The 13,152-nt window shown below is 29.2% G+C and overlaps 3 protein-coding genes across 3 annotated transcripts in view; 2 read left to right on the forward strand and 1 right to left on the reverse strand.

Annotated features, from left to right (window-relative positions):
* Positions 1-6,347: 6,347 nt before the first annotated feature.
* Positions 6,348-7,678, forward strand: LOAG_08141 (hypothetical protein; the record flags this gene model as incomplete). The annotated part of the gene is made up of 5 exons (XM_003143673.1): positions 6,348-6,399; positions 6,672-6,743; positions 6,896-6,991; positions 7,022-7,163; positions 7,582-7,678. The coding sequence occupies 5 exons, from the start codon at positions 6,348-6,350 to the stop codon at positions 7,676-7,678; spliced, it is 459 nt and encodes a 152-aa protein (XP_003143721.1).
* Positions 7,679-9,628: 1,950 nt separating this feature from the next.
* LOAG_08142 (hypothetical protein) lies at positions 9,629-11,186 on the reverse strand (the record flags this gene model as incomplete). Its single annotated transcript, XM_003143674.2, has 4 exons — positions 9,629-9,809; positions 9,973-10,110; positions 10,715-10,845; positions 11,048-11,186. 4 exons carry the CDS (start codon positions 11,184-11,186, stop codon positions 9,654-9,656), a joined length of 564 nt encoding a protein of 187 aa, XP_003143722.1. The 3' UTR covers positions 9,629-9,653.
* Positions 11,187-12,748: 1,562 nt separating this feature from the next.
* The window catches only part of LOAG_16681 (hypothetical protein), a gene marked incomplete at both ends in the record, with an annotated part of 873 nt that continues 469 nt past the window's right edge, over positions 12,749-13,152 (forward strand). The window contains one exon of the mRNA XM_020449332.1: positions 12,749-13,073. Within this exon, the coding sequence (XP_020307141.1) occupies positions 12,749-13,073 (325 nt within the window). The remainder of the gene's footprint in view (positions 13,074-13,152) is intronic.

The following is a 13,152-nucleotide window of genomic DNA, read 5'->3' on the forward strand; positions in this document are numbered from 1 at the left end:
TCTCCTCCTACCTCCTCTCTCTCTCTCTCTCTCTCTTTTCATTTTCATTTTCACTATCACCTTTATTTCTACCACCCAAAATGAAAGAAACAAATTGATTGATGTGTAAACCAAAAATAAAAAAAAGAAAAAAAAAAAAAGTGGAAAGATGAAAAACAACGGCGAAGTCAATTAGTTCCAGTTTGACAAACAAACAACCTGAAATTTCCCTCCTTTCTTCCCAAAAAATAACATGAAAAAAAAAGGGGCAAAGAAAGGCTTTTGCAATTATAAGATGATATTCTTATCCCTATTTAACTTTACAAAGTTAAAAGTTAATAGGTAAGTAAGTAAGACTATAACAATTAGATTAAACTTATAGATAAAGTGAAATGAGTTGTCATACTTTTTTTTTTTAGAAAACAGAATTCTTACCTTTTCGATCATTACTTCTTTTTCCCTCTTTTTCTGTCCTTTTTTTTTCTTTTAAATCCATTTTTCCAAGAAAATTTTTGCTAAACTGTGGTATAGCGATGTTTAAACCACGAGCTAAGTCTTACTATAACTATGTTTAATCTATATGAGCCAAGAACCAACCCTTAGTATGGCTATGTTTAGGTTTTTCATGTTTTTTTTTCTTTTTTTCTAAACGAGAAGCAAAAAGATATATAGCTTGGTTTTCTCTTTTTTTTTTAAACTTCCTTTGAAATATATTTTTGAAAATATATATGATGAAATTTTAAACAAACATTTGGTACTTTTACTTTGAAATATTCATAAACTTCGGTAAAACTTTTTTCATTTTTTCAACTTTCATAAGAGTTGAGAAAAATTTTGGAATCAACGGAGTAATTTTTGAGTGGAACAAGTTCTTCAACAATTGAAATAGTTAAGTTGATAAATGAACAAAAGATTACTCGATCTTAATGGGTTCAACAATCGCCCCATCTTTTACTGTAACATTGATTTTCAGATTTTTTTTAAATTCTTTAAAAATGATGCTGGATGGATCATTTATTTTCAAACATGAACAGATTTATTTATTTAATTAAATGCTTTGTTTGTTCCTTTTTAACGAATTATTACGAACTTATGGATCAAAAAAAGAAGTTTCTCACTTGCTTGCCACCAATAATCAAATGGCTTTAATAAAATTTTTAAATTTCCTACAAAAATGAAAAAAATTTTGCTGGATTTTTGCAAAATATATTTCAAAAAAGACGTCGAACATTTTTTTTTGTTATTGCATATTGGAATTTCGCTTTGTTTCAATTATTTAATCTTTATAAAAATAGAAAGTTTTTTATTTGCTTATATCTGTCGTTATGACAGTAAACAATTTTTTCGAATATAAATTTGTATTTAATAGAGTATAATGGCAATTTGAATGGAAGGAATGTCCATTGAAATTTGTTTTGGTTTGTTTTTAAAAAGAAATATTTTGAGAAAACATACAGTTTATTATTTCATTTTTACTTGAACTTTTCATTTGTTCTAAAAAATCTTTCATATAATTTCACCATAAAATACTTTTGTATAAATTTCAAGCAATTTTATGCATTTTCACCTCTTAACTTACAATTTATGCATCCACAGATATATTTCGAAAATTTCAATGTTTGAGTTTGGTCAGTTTGGTCAGTCAGGTGATAGTAACCTTGAAAATGAAATTTAAACTAAATAGAATGGCCTGAGGATGAATATGTATGGTATTCTATTATGCCATTGTTTCAGGTGTTTCCTTTATCCTTTTTCATCTCTTATAAAGAAAAGGATTTTATGGCAAAGTGTCGAATTACGCGGTCAAAAAATGTATGATTCAGGCTGTGCATTATGTATCATTTGCATATGGTAGGCTTTGTTTTGGGTTCTTTTGGTGATATCCGACACAATAGTGGTGGAATTTGCATATGAGAAGTTTATCCGTCGATATGATGATAATCCGTAGTAACAAACCGTATAAACAGGCAAACAGAGAATGGGTAGTAAAGAAAAAAAAAACCTTGAAGATGTTTAACCTTTGGAACTTCTTTAGGCTTCAAATACCTTTTTAGAAATTTCTTTTTGTCTCTCTTTTCCTCTTTTCAACACTTTCTTTCTCTAAAACAACAGATACTTATGGAGAACTGGTAAAAAAAAGTTTTTTTTTGTTTTTTAATTTGAAGACAAAGTTGGCAATAAGTTCATAAAATATTTCAAACATTAATGGCTACCAGCCAATTTTATTTTGATTGTGATTGAAGATGGAATAATTCAGTAGAAATAATAAAAAGCCTTTTCAAAATATTTGAAAAATTCCCCCGAAAATGATGTATATGAACAATTTGTGAATGATAAATGATAAATAAAAAGAGCTGATAAGAAATGAAGTAATTTATGAAAACAAATTATTTATGGATGTATTTTTAATCATTTACTCTATTGCATTCTTATAATTCATTACAAATTCTTTTTTTAATTTTTAAAATCTTTTATTTGATTTATGAAAAGTTTTATCTTTTATTTATTTAACACCATTCTTAAAGTTTTTTTTTTTTTGTTTCTTCAAAATATTACGTAAGCAGAGACTGTGATGAGAATAATACCGTAATATCTGAAAACAATTGCATCATAGATTAAGAAAATGAAAAATGATAATAATTCATTGAAGCGCGCAAATGGCATCTGCAGTATAGATGGCGCATTTGTTGCATAAACATAATTTGATTTGATTAAATCCAATTGGTTAGGATTTACTAAGAAAATGAAAGGATGAAAGGAAGAAGCTAAATAGGGATGACAATGAAATGGGCGGAAAGGATAAGTGAATATTGACGGATGATTGATCAAAATTGTTAAAGGTGAGATTATATTGTCCATTCATTCACTTACTTTATCATTCTATCTGTATAAAAGCTTCATCTTCTGTCCATTTACTGTGTCAGAAGTTCATCGATAAGGATTGGTTTGTTGAGTTGAGCTGAGAAGGTTATATAGCTTGAGTTTGGCGCATATCAAACTATGTGTTATCTATCTCTCTCGTTTGTGGATGTAAGATTGATGTGTAAGAAGTTCTGAAGAAGGAAAGCGGACATTCAGATAAAAGAGAAGCGACCGCTTTAACTGACGATCAGGGATGAACGGGTAAATGAGATCAGGAAAAGAATTCTCCAGATCTCAATCTTTGGCATTAGTAGTAGTAACATAACAGAAGCAATGGTAAAAATACTTTGTCATATTGTTGTTGTAATCCAATTTGATAAATGGGACCGATTTCTTTCATATTCTCAGAAACTCAGAAAGGCTTTTTTTTTTCTTTTTTTTCCCCCAATATACAACGATCAATCAATAATTGATATATTTTACAACAGTTGCAATACACATGAAGGAGAAATGATAACAAATTGTACAAACATTAATGAATGTTTTAATTTAAAAATGAATAAATTAGAAGAAAGTTTAGTAATAAAAATAAATATTTTCCTCATTAATTAATGAGGACTTCAAATAATATTCAAGATTTAATCACTGATTTTATCAATTTAAACTCATGCAACATAAATAATGTAAACAAGTAAAGGATATAGAATACTGATAACAGGACAAGAATTATAATGATAATGCCTTAATACCATTGTTTTCATCATGATGACTCGAGATGATATCAACTTTCAGAAGCAACTGTTTAAGATGCTACCCCTAAGATGATATCATTTTAATCAGTAATTCTATGATATACTAATACTAGCAAGAGCAATAAATGTATTACTTAAATTCTCTTCAGTACTACTTATGTGAAGTTTTAGACATACTTTAATTATATCACTAAACATACCTTATTCATTTTAAGTACTTTTGGCCTAATTTCGTCTATTGCTCAACAAACAAATGAAATCATCCTTCTTTCAATATCTTTTCAACTTCTTTGAAACGAGATAATTCATATCAGAAAGGAATGAAAGTAGAAAATATGCACGATGAAGCATTAATATTCAAATTTTGTTTCATAATTTGAATTGAATTGAATTTTGATGACAAAAGGTGGACCATATGTTGTAAACTTTATCATTTATCATCGTTACAATCTTCGATATCCACTCGTTCATCATCGTTATCGTAGTGCAAGTTTGCTCTTCTACTGCTATAAATTATATTTGATCATTTGTTTAATAATTTTTGAGGCATATATGATGAATTATGCCATTTGTTGGATTGTATGTCGAAACATATCGACATTAAACAACAAATTACCATATTATCAATCTTTTGAAATCATTAATTGTTCAGTGGTGATTATTGTGAAGTAATTATGGGTAAATAATAAAGTAAGAAATTCATATTTACTATTGTCAAATTCAAATTTCTCCACAAAATATTTTAAGTTATCGATTTTGGGAAAGTTATTGACAAATATGAAGCGACAAATTTATATTTGTTATTAGGAAATTCAAATTTTTCTAACAAAACATTTCAATTTATTACTTCAACTTATCAATCTTAAAAAAACTCAAATGATAGGATATATAATTAGCAAATTTCAAATGGTAATGGAAAAACTTGTCTGAGAGCAATATTATCCTCACTTTCAATCTACCAATTTTCATTATGCTGAAATGAATCGTTAGTTTACCTAGTAAAGCAAAATAAAACTGGATGATTGGTAATTCAGTTAAATGAAAATTATTATCTGAAACTATCACATCAAAGTTTTCAACGTTTGGTTGACAATTACTACAAAGACTTCATCCGCTTGACTTCATTCGTTGACAATCCAATTTAATTTCATTAAACAAGCAAAAAAAGATATAATGGTATCCAACAACTTGCCTACAAGCCAATTAATCGAATGAATGATATAACATTTTATTTGAGGCTAAGTAATTATTCAGCTAATTATGAATGCCATATATCAATTGTTGGTGAAAAATAATCCGATCCAATGGACATATTACATATCCATTATTCATTTTGATATACTCTGAGGTAAACACTGGGAAATGATAGCTAATGATAGCACATTGTAAATGATAAATACACTGATGATTCATAAATTTTGATGACATTTTTCATTTCATCTTGTAATCTCGCATGGTTACATTTTAATTTTCTATAATAGCAAGACTATTTTATTTAAGCTTTGCTTAGCACTAACTTAACAATTTGACACTAACTTGGTGAAAGTGCTAATTAGCTGAGTTTGACTTTTAATAACATTTTAGATCATTCTTTTCAATTTTGAGCACAAGGAAGATTTTTTAAGTTTAAAAATGAAATAAAGTGACATAAAACGAATACTGTTAAAGTCGTCACACTGAATCATCACACTGATCCTAATAATCTTGATGAAAATAGCCATGATAATGGCTAATGAATCTAAAGATTTTTCTAATAACTCAAGTAAATCCATCTATGTCTAATGAAGAAAGGATTATTCAGTTAACCTTTCCTATCTTCATCCTGCTACTCTATGTAATGAATTTATACGGTTCAATTGTCCACCCTTTCATCTCTTTGATGAATATTTGTCATCCATGACAGAGAAGAGAAGAAGTATGGAATCAAATATAAGCGCAAAATACTCAATCAGATGTGCGCTATTGTTCACATTTCATTTGAAGGCAACAATAATTTGGGAAAAATCAATAAGAATTTCCAAAAGTATTATGAAAATCTCAAGAATTTATCAAATTATTTTCGTAGATTCAAAGGGATGAAATTTTTCAAATCTTCACAATTTGCTTAAAACAAGTCTCGAGCTAATTTTTCTTTTTTTTTTATTGAATTAATACTTTTGGAAAAAAGCACAGTGATTAGAGAGAGGGCAAGAGAGAGAGATCAGAGACTGATTAAATTTGAAAGGTTGACAATTAGAAAACGATAACAAAAAAAAAAATACCATGAAAAATAAAGTCGAGGGAAGACATAAAATCGACAAAATAGTGTTGTATTCCGGTAATACAGAAATATGTGAACAAGCATGATTACTGAGTGGAGGAAAGGCTGGAAGGATGAGAGAAATAATATATGAAAAGGGATTGAGAAAGTGTTGAAATAGGATGGAGAAAGTGATGATAATAATAAAAGGACTGCATAGCAGTTAGAGAAAAGTGTATATTAAACCTGGTTTGAAATGTTGTTGACAAACAGTATTTAATGATGGGTAACACAGCTTAAGATGCATTTTGTACCGGTGGGAAGAATTATTACTTACCCACGGCGGCGGGTAACAGGAGTTACTCTTCTGCTCAAAGGATAAAGGATTTTATTCTTTCTAAATTTTTCTTTTCAAATCAACATATATGGATATGGAATGAAACAAAGAGACAGAATAGTGATGAAAATAGAACAGATCAGATAGGAAAGGGAAGAAGAAAGCAATACATTTTTAAATGGTCGGTGATGTTGGAGGAAGAAAGAAAAGACGAAAAGAAAAAGTTAAAAGTGAGAGGAATCTTCGAGAGAGTGAATGAAAACCAGAAGAGAGGATAGTGTGATTCTTATACATTAACTTCCCATTTATTAACATTGGACTCTGTTAGACCCGAAAACTGGTTTCCGGTTTCAATGGTTCCCAATGGTTTCCGATTTATCCTTTACTCCGAAATTTGGCTCATCATAAACCGAATAGGTGGATATTTGAAGGACGTTGAAAAAAGTTTCATTCTTTCCTCTTTTGTTTATAGAGAAGACTCGTTTCCTTCTGTGAATTTCAGCAAGAAGAGTAATAATTGAGAAAAGCGGAAAAGTCGCAGCAGCATCGGTAATCGATTGTTGTCAACAGGAAGGTATCACCGTTATGTCTGCAATAATTTGCATACCTAACGGATAATATACTTTTCGTTCTTTCTTTCTCCTTTAGAAAGTAACTAAAATATGCTAATGTCTTTTTCTGTTCCATTCATTTAGTCTTTTAGTTTTTCGTTTTCTTTACATGCAGTTTTTCTTTCCGTACTATTCCGTTCTTTTCGAAGGAAGACGATTGTTTTATTTCGGGAATTGGGTTGTGAAACTTTGAAACTGCTTGAGATCTCAGGTAAATAGTGCGGAATATGATGTCTTACAGTGGTGATAACGATTATCGATTATTTCAGGAATATATGTCCTTCAACATTTTGGGATGAAGCAGAATTGGCTAGATTAAACTTGTCGTTTAGTAATTGCGCAAATGTAACAGAAAACGAGAATAATCGAGTACTTTTTGAATAGTTAGTTCTCTACTATTGTTCATTTTACACTTTTTTTAAGAAACCAAAAACTGTTTGATGGTAATTATTTCATTTCATCACCTTATTTTTATTTTGCTTTTTTTTTCTTTAGTAAATATCAGAGATGGATTCAGGAAGTTCTTTTATAAAGATCGTTCACATTCAGAAATTATTTTATGGAGATTAGGTATTACTGAAATTCAACACTTTACAATATGAATCTAATCATTTTGCTATACGGTGCTTTTTTATGCAATTTTAGAATATTTACCTTTTGATTTTAGTATGCAAATCAAAAACCGAACCATTTATTTTCTTTATTTCTTCAAACGATTGTAAATGTTTCATTCAAATTTATGGTGTGAACGTTTTATCACAGCGATTTTTTACATGTCACAACTAACTGATAAGCTTGCAGCTATTCTGGCGGAAGTAAAAAGGCCTACGACAGTTTATATTTCTCTCTGCTTGTTAATGTTTTTATGCCGAAAATTAGTGGTTTAACTTTATTCTGATTTCTAAAACTGCAATTTGAATAATTTGGGATTTTAAGAGGAAAAATGAGGTTTTCGTGCGTTTTTTTTCGGATAAATGGCATTAATCTTTGTGCTTTCTGGATTTGTATTACTTGAGTTGCAAACTAATATGCTATAAAGCATGAAGAATAATTTCATTAATTCCGAAGGAACTTCTCCATATGTTTGCAGTAAGCTCGCCATTTATTTTATTTGCAGCCTGTGTATTCATGGTTAATATTCATCTTGGACTACAAGTAATAAATGCATCAGAAGAAATTACCTGAATTTACATGGGTAAGTTGCCAAGGTTATTATGCAAAAATTTTTTCCAAAAGAGCTGTATTATAACTGAACTTGTTAACGTACCTTAGTAGTATTAAATAGTTGAAGCTGACGTTAAATACAGGGAATGATTCACTGACTTAAATTGATTTTACTACGGATGGCATTTTCTGTAGGAAACATTTTCTGGTTGTTGATGCTGACACAAAAAGTAATCTTTATAGTGCTCTGAAATGTACACCACGATCTACGGGAATATGAAGTAAAACGATTGTCTATTATGTTTTGGAAGATTTCATTAGGAAGTTAATTTCATTGCATCCTGCACCGAAATCGAAGATGGATTTTATATTTCAGTAAGTTCTAGCCTGTTTTTACAGGAAGGTAATTGAAGTGATTCATCTAATCATCTAAAATAAACATGAATTCAAAGATTGGAATAGTTGAGTGCTCTTGACTAAAACATGAGGGAAAGTTAAAGCGAGCAATTGTAAATGTAATGGAAATATTAATAAGAAAGTAGAAAAGTAAATGTTTGGGATAATCAGAAATGAATATTATTCAATTTTGATGAAAATAAATTATTCGCACTTGGTAGAAATCTAGTTTTAATGCTGAGATTTTATAAATATGTGATAGAATTCAAGCTCTGGAAAGGCCGGGGAAAATATGAAGGAATTTGTGAATCCACTTGTAAAAGGATTGTAATAGATTGTACTTGGGTATTTTTTTACTTGGTTACAGATGGTTTTCAGTATTGGAAGATATCAACGTTCATTTGAGCTTAGAAAGGAAATAGCACAATTTGTTATCGTAAATTTAATAATATTTGTAAAATATTCTGACCAGTGATAATTCCTGCTTTACAGTCTCAATTGATCACTTGTCTCATTTTACCCCTCATGCTTATGCCCATCATGTTGGATTTTGGTAGGTATGTTGTTTTAAAACCCTTTTGCTTCACTATCTTTATGTTGCGACATATTACACAAGGTTTTCTGCTTCTGTGGTAATTCTTTCAATTTGGGTGTCTAAGTGACAGATTGATTTAATTTGTTATCAGATTTGTCCAATAATCGCAGATTCCAACATCTTTTTTAGGTACTACTGCTTTATAGTAGTAGCAAAATTTTCTTATTGCAAATTGGAATTACAACTTGAACAACTTAGCAAGAATGTAATTGGAATACATCGATGGATCGAGTAGTTGAGCTTCTTGGCAGGACGATATATACTTATTTATTTGCCTATTTTATTGATTATATAAATTTACTAAAAGCTTCAGTAATTGTCGTTGGAATATTGCTTGTTGATTAAAGAAATATCAACCATCAATCAGCACTTTATCTGTTTCAATGAATCATATCAAATGTATGGAAGAAAGATTTCAGTCGACCGTCCAGTGGTCAAATTATTATCCAACTGAGGGGAGAACGGCTCGGTTGTGGCATTCCCAAGTTCGTATTTAGAAGTAAAGAATGCTTGCGTGGATTATATACGAGCTTTTGGTCATTTCTTCCAAATTTTGATATAGACATGAATAATGATAGTCGAACAATGTTGAAAAAATGCCCATGGTGGAAGAAATGTTTCGTCTTTAAAGAACTGTTTTTCAGTAGTTTAGGAATTTTATTTTAAATTGTTTTCAGAAAGTCTTTATTGTAAATGGTGCAAATTCACATAAGAAGTTTTATTTACTAAAAGGATTGGTAGCACGAAAATGCGAAGCAAGCAATGTAGTATAGAATGGGAACAATGGATTGATGAGGAACGGAAATGATTCGTTCATTTCGCATTCGCGGAATCCTTTGGCAAATGGATTACTCTCGATTTTAAGCTCTGTTATCTAGAAGAAATAAATAAGTTGAATTTGATGAAATAAATTCAATCGGTTTTCCAGTATCTCTTAGAGAAGCTATGCCTATTTGTCCTTTATTTCTATAAAATGATTCGTAAGATCCAATGATTCTTTCATTTTAAATTGCAGTATTTTGAATTTGACCCCTTACCCGATGATTTTGATAAGCAGTAACAGCCATGAATGATGTGTTCAGGAATGAAAATGTCCGACATTGACGTCCGTTCCCATCAGCATGCACTACGACGTGTATGTTTGGTTGATAACGATGCATCGAATTCACAATTATCTGCAAGCTCATAAGGTATAGTACCGAGAGACTTTTCATGCTTAACTGGGCTAAAGTATGCTTAATTGTAAAGATTTCAAATCCTAAGTTACATTATGTTTCTAGTGAACTTAAAAAGAATTTGCTCTGTTCCTAACGTAATTTAACAGCAGGATAGTGATGATAGTATGAAAAGTTGCTAAAACTTTTGGACTTCAGAAAAGCATTCTTTATGCAATGAAAACTGTTAACTCAAAATAGTTCAGTTAAATCAATTGGAACTTATCTAACTTGAGTCAAAATCAACTGTTAAATTGAATCTTTGAACTCTATTGGTGAGTATATACTTCAATTAAATTCCAATAGTTCCAAGGCTAGATTGGTATTTTTCGTTTTTCAATTTACCTATTTTTTAACAACACTTTATAGTATTTCATTCTTAGTTAGAAATCAGTTCACTCATAGTTAAAATTGTTTTTTTAAAATTTACAAACTAGCTGGAAGTGAATTTGACTTTTCTTCCAATTGTCTTGGCTCGAATTCTTAAAATTACATTGATTATTTTACTTAATTAATCTCATCATTTGTTAATGAGCCATGGTTAAAAGTAAATGATGAAACGTACGTGTCCGTTTTGATCTAGCTGATTGTTGGTTAATTTAATTTTATCGAAAGATACTGTCTGGCGCATCCAATGCTCACCTAAAGCGGGCGATTCATTATGCACATGAACTCGACATGGTAATTCCGCTTCTCCTGTAATTCATATAATCCATAACAGGATGTCAACAAACAGATGGATTCTTTTTGCTAATACCCTACAAAGCAGTAAATATCGTTGTGCTGACCTAGAGCTTGACCTCAACGTAGTTAAGTAATTAATTTAATTGGCAATCAAAAAGGAGCAGACAATCATCCAGTTAATTATCAAACTAAATTCAAAAAGTATGAAAGTTACCTGGTCCAGCGACAATCCATTTCGATTGATGGAAAGCGTAACGGTACCTTTTGTTATCAATACACGTCAAATCAACCATTAATGAGTAACGTACAGATGGCTCCAGGCCAGATACTGTTACTTGTAATGTTGGAAACATTCGTCTATAATGTAACGTGTAAAAAAAAAAGTGACATGATTTAAAATAGTTCTGAACAAATTCAAGATCTGACAAATAAGTTGCAAATTTTCGGGATGGTATTATTGTCCGTGAATGTTACCAAACGTTGTAAATGAAAAAAAGAAAAATTAATACAAAGAAGTTCATTTACGATATTTGACATCTGAATGACCTTTACTCTTCACACCTCTTAGCGTTTGCAATGATATAATTTTTTAAATTAAAATTCTTTGTGTTAAATTGAAATTACTTAGAATGATTTTTGTCACACATTGCAACAAATCTTTTTGATTAGTCTGTGATCGATCTATTTTCAAGTTCTTACCTCGCAGATATGATTATTACTTCATCAATTTTACAGCTTTTTCAAACGGAATCAAATAAATAAACTCAAAGGAAATGAGAAAAAGTTACTATCTTTCGGACATTTAATTACTGATGACTTTTTGTGGTAATGCAACGGATTTACCACATAATAGTATATTTGCAAATTTTAGTGTTATGCAAAAAGTTTTGTATTTTTCTGTTGAAACTTCTGCAAATGTCTTTGTCCTTCAGGGAATATATACTGCCAAAGTCATCGAGATGTTCTATATTCAATTTCTGATTCACCTCGGTATCATTCTGACGATATCATTGCGAGACAGCTGTTAATTTTATTCATGTCGAAGTATAATATAGTAATTTAAAGAATAGATGCTTTTAGGTTGTTTTTTATGCATTCCTGATTTGCCACTAAACAATTACACCTAAGTATCTTTATTTAAACAGGTTATTTATATTTCAACCCGCATCCTAGTACAAAGAAAAAATTGATTCCGAAACATTTGCATATCCCCATTTGTAAACTTAATTGTATTGAAGCATCACTCCAACATTTTTGAACCACTTAAAATTGTTTCCTTTTCAAGAACGGAACTAACAATATCCAGTTGCAAGCAATAATTTAGAAGATTTAATGTTAAAGTTAAGAAAGTTATATTGAATGATAGCAGTAATTGTAGGTAATACTGAAAATTCTTTTCGTTTCATATTTTAAGGTATTGCTTGCATTTCAAAGTTATCATGTTTGTTTTTAAATTATCAGAATAGTTTTACCCGCATATAATACCATTGGATAATGTATTAAGTAGAATATCAATCAGAGGAAAAGTAAAATCGGCAAAAGTCAAAGTATTATTATAAATACATAAAATATGAAATTGTTACCAATTCTCTGAATTCTATCATTTATGATCTAAGAGATATTGATTACTTATCAGTCAGTATCTTCTACAGAAAGAATTAATTTTCATTCAACATTTCAAAAATGCTGTTCCATACATTAGATTAAAAAGTTTTTTTTTTGTACCGTTCTTTCCTATTTTGTTTCATTCAGACAATCAAAAGAATTCAGTCGCTAAGAATATGATTATAATATCGCTAAGGATATCATTATAATATTAAATACTATTTTTGCACCAATCTTTTGATCATATTAGTATTCATGAAATTAATTTCGAATATTAGGATTTTATAAAAACTAAGAGATAATAATAACAATGATAATAATTAATAATAGTGATAATAATTGTGATAGAAATAAAAATAATATCAATAATAATAATAGTAATAATAACGACAATAATAATAATAATAATGATAATAATGATGATAAAGGTAGTAATAATAATAGTGATAATAATGATGATAAAGGTAGTAATAATAATAATGATAATAATAATAACAATAATAATAATGACAATAATAATAATGATAACAATAATGATAATAATAATGATAATAATAATAATAATGATGATGATGATGATGATGATAATAATAATAATAATAATAATAATAATAATAATAATAATAATAATAATAGTAATAATAATAATAATAATAATAATAATAATAATAATAATAATAATAATAATATAATAATAATAATAATAGATANATA

This window comes from Loa loa (assembly GCF_000183805.2).
Source record: "Loa loa unplaced genomic scaffold supercont3.13, whole genome shotgun sequence".
Taxonomy (NCBI): Eukaryota; Metazoa; Nematoda; class Chromadorea; order Rhabditida; family Onchocercidae; genus Loa; species Loa loa.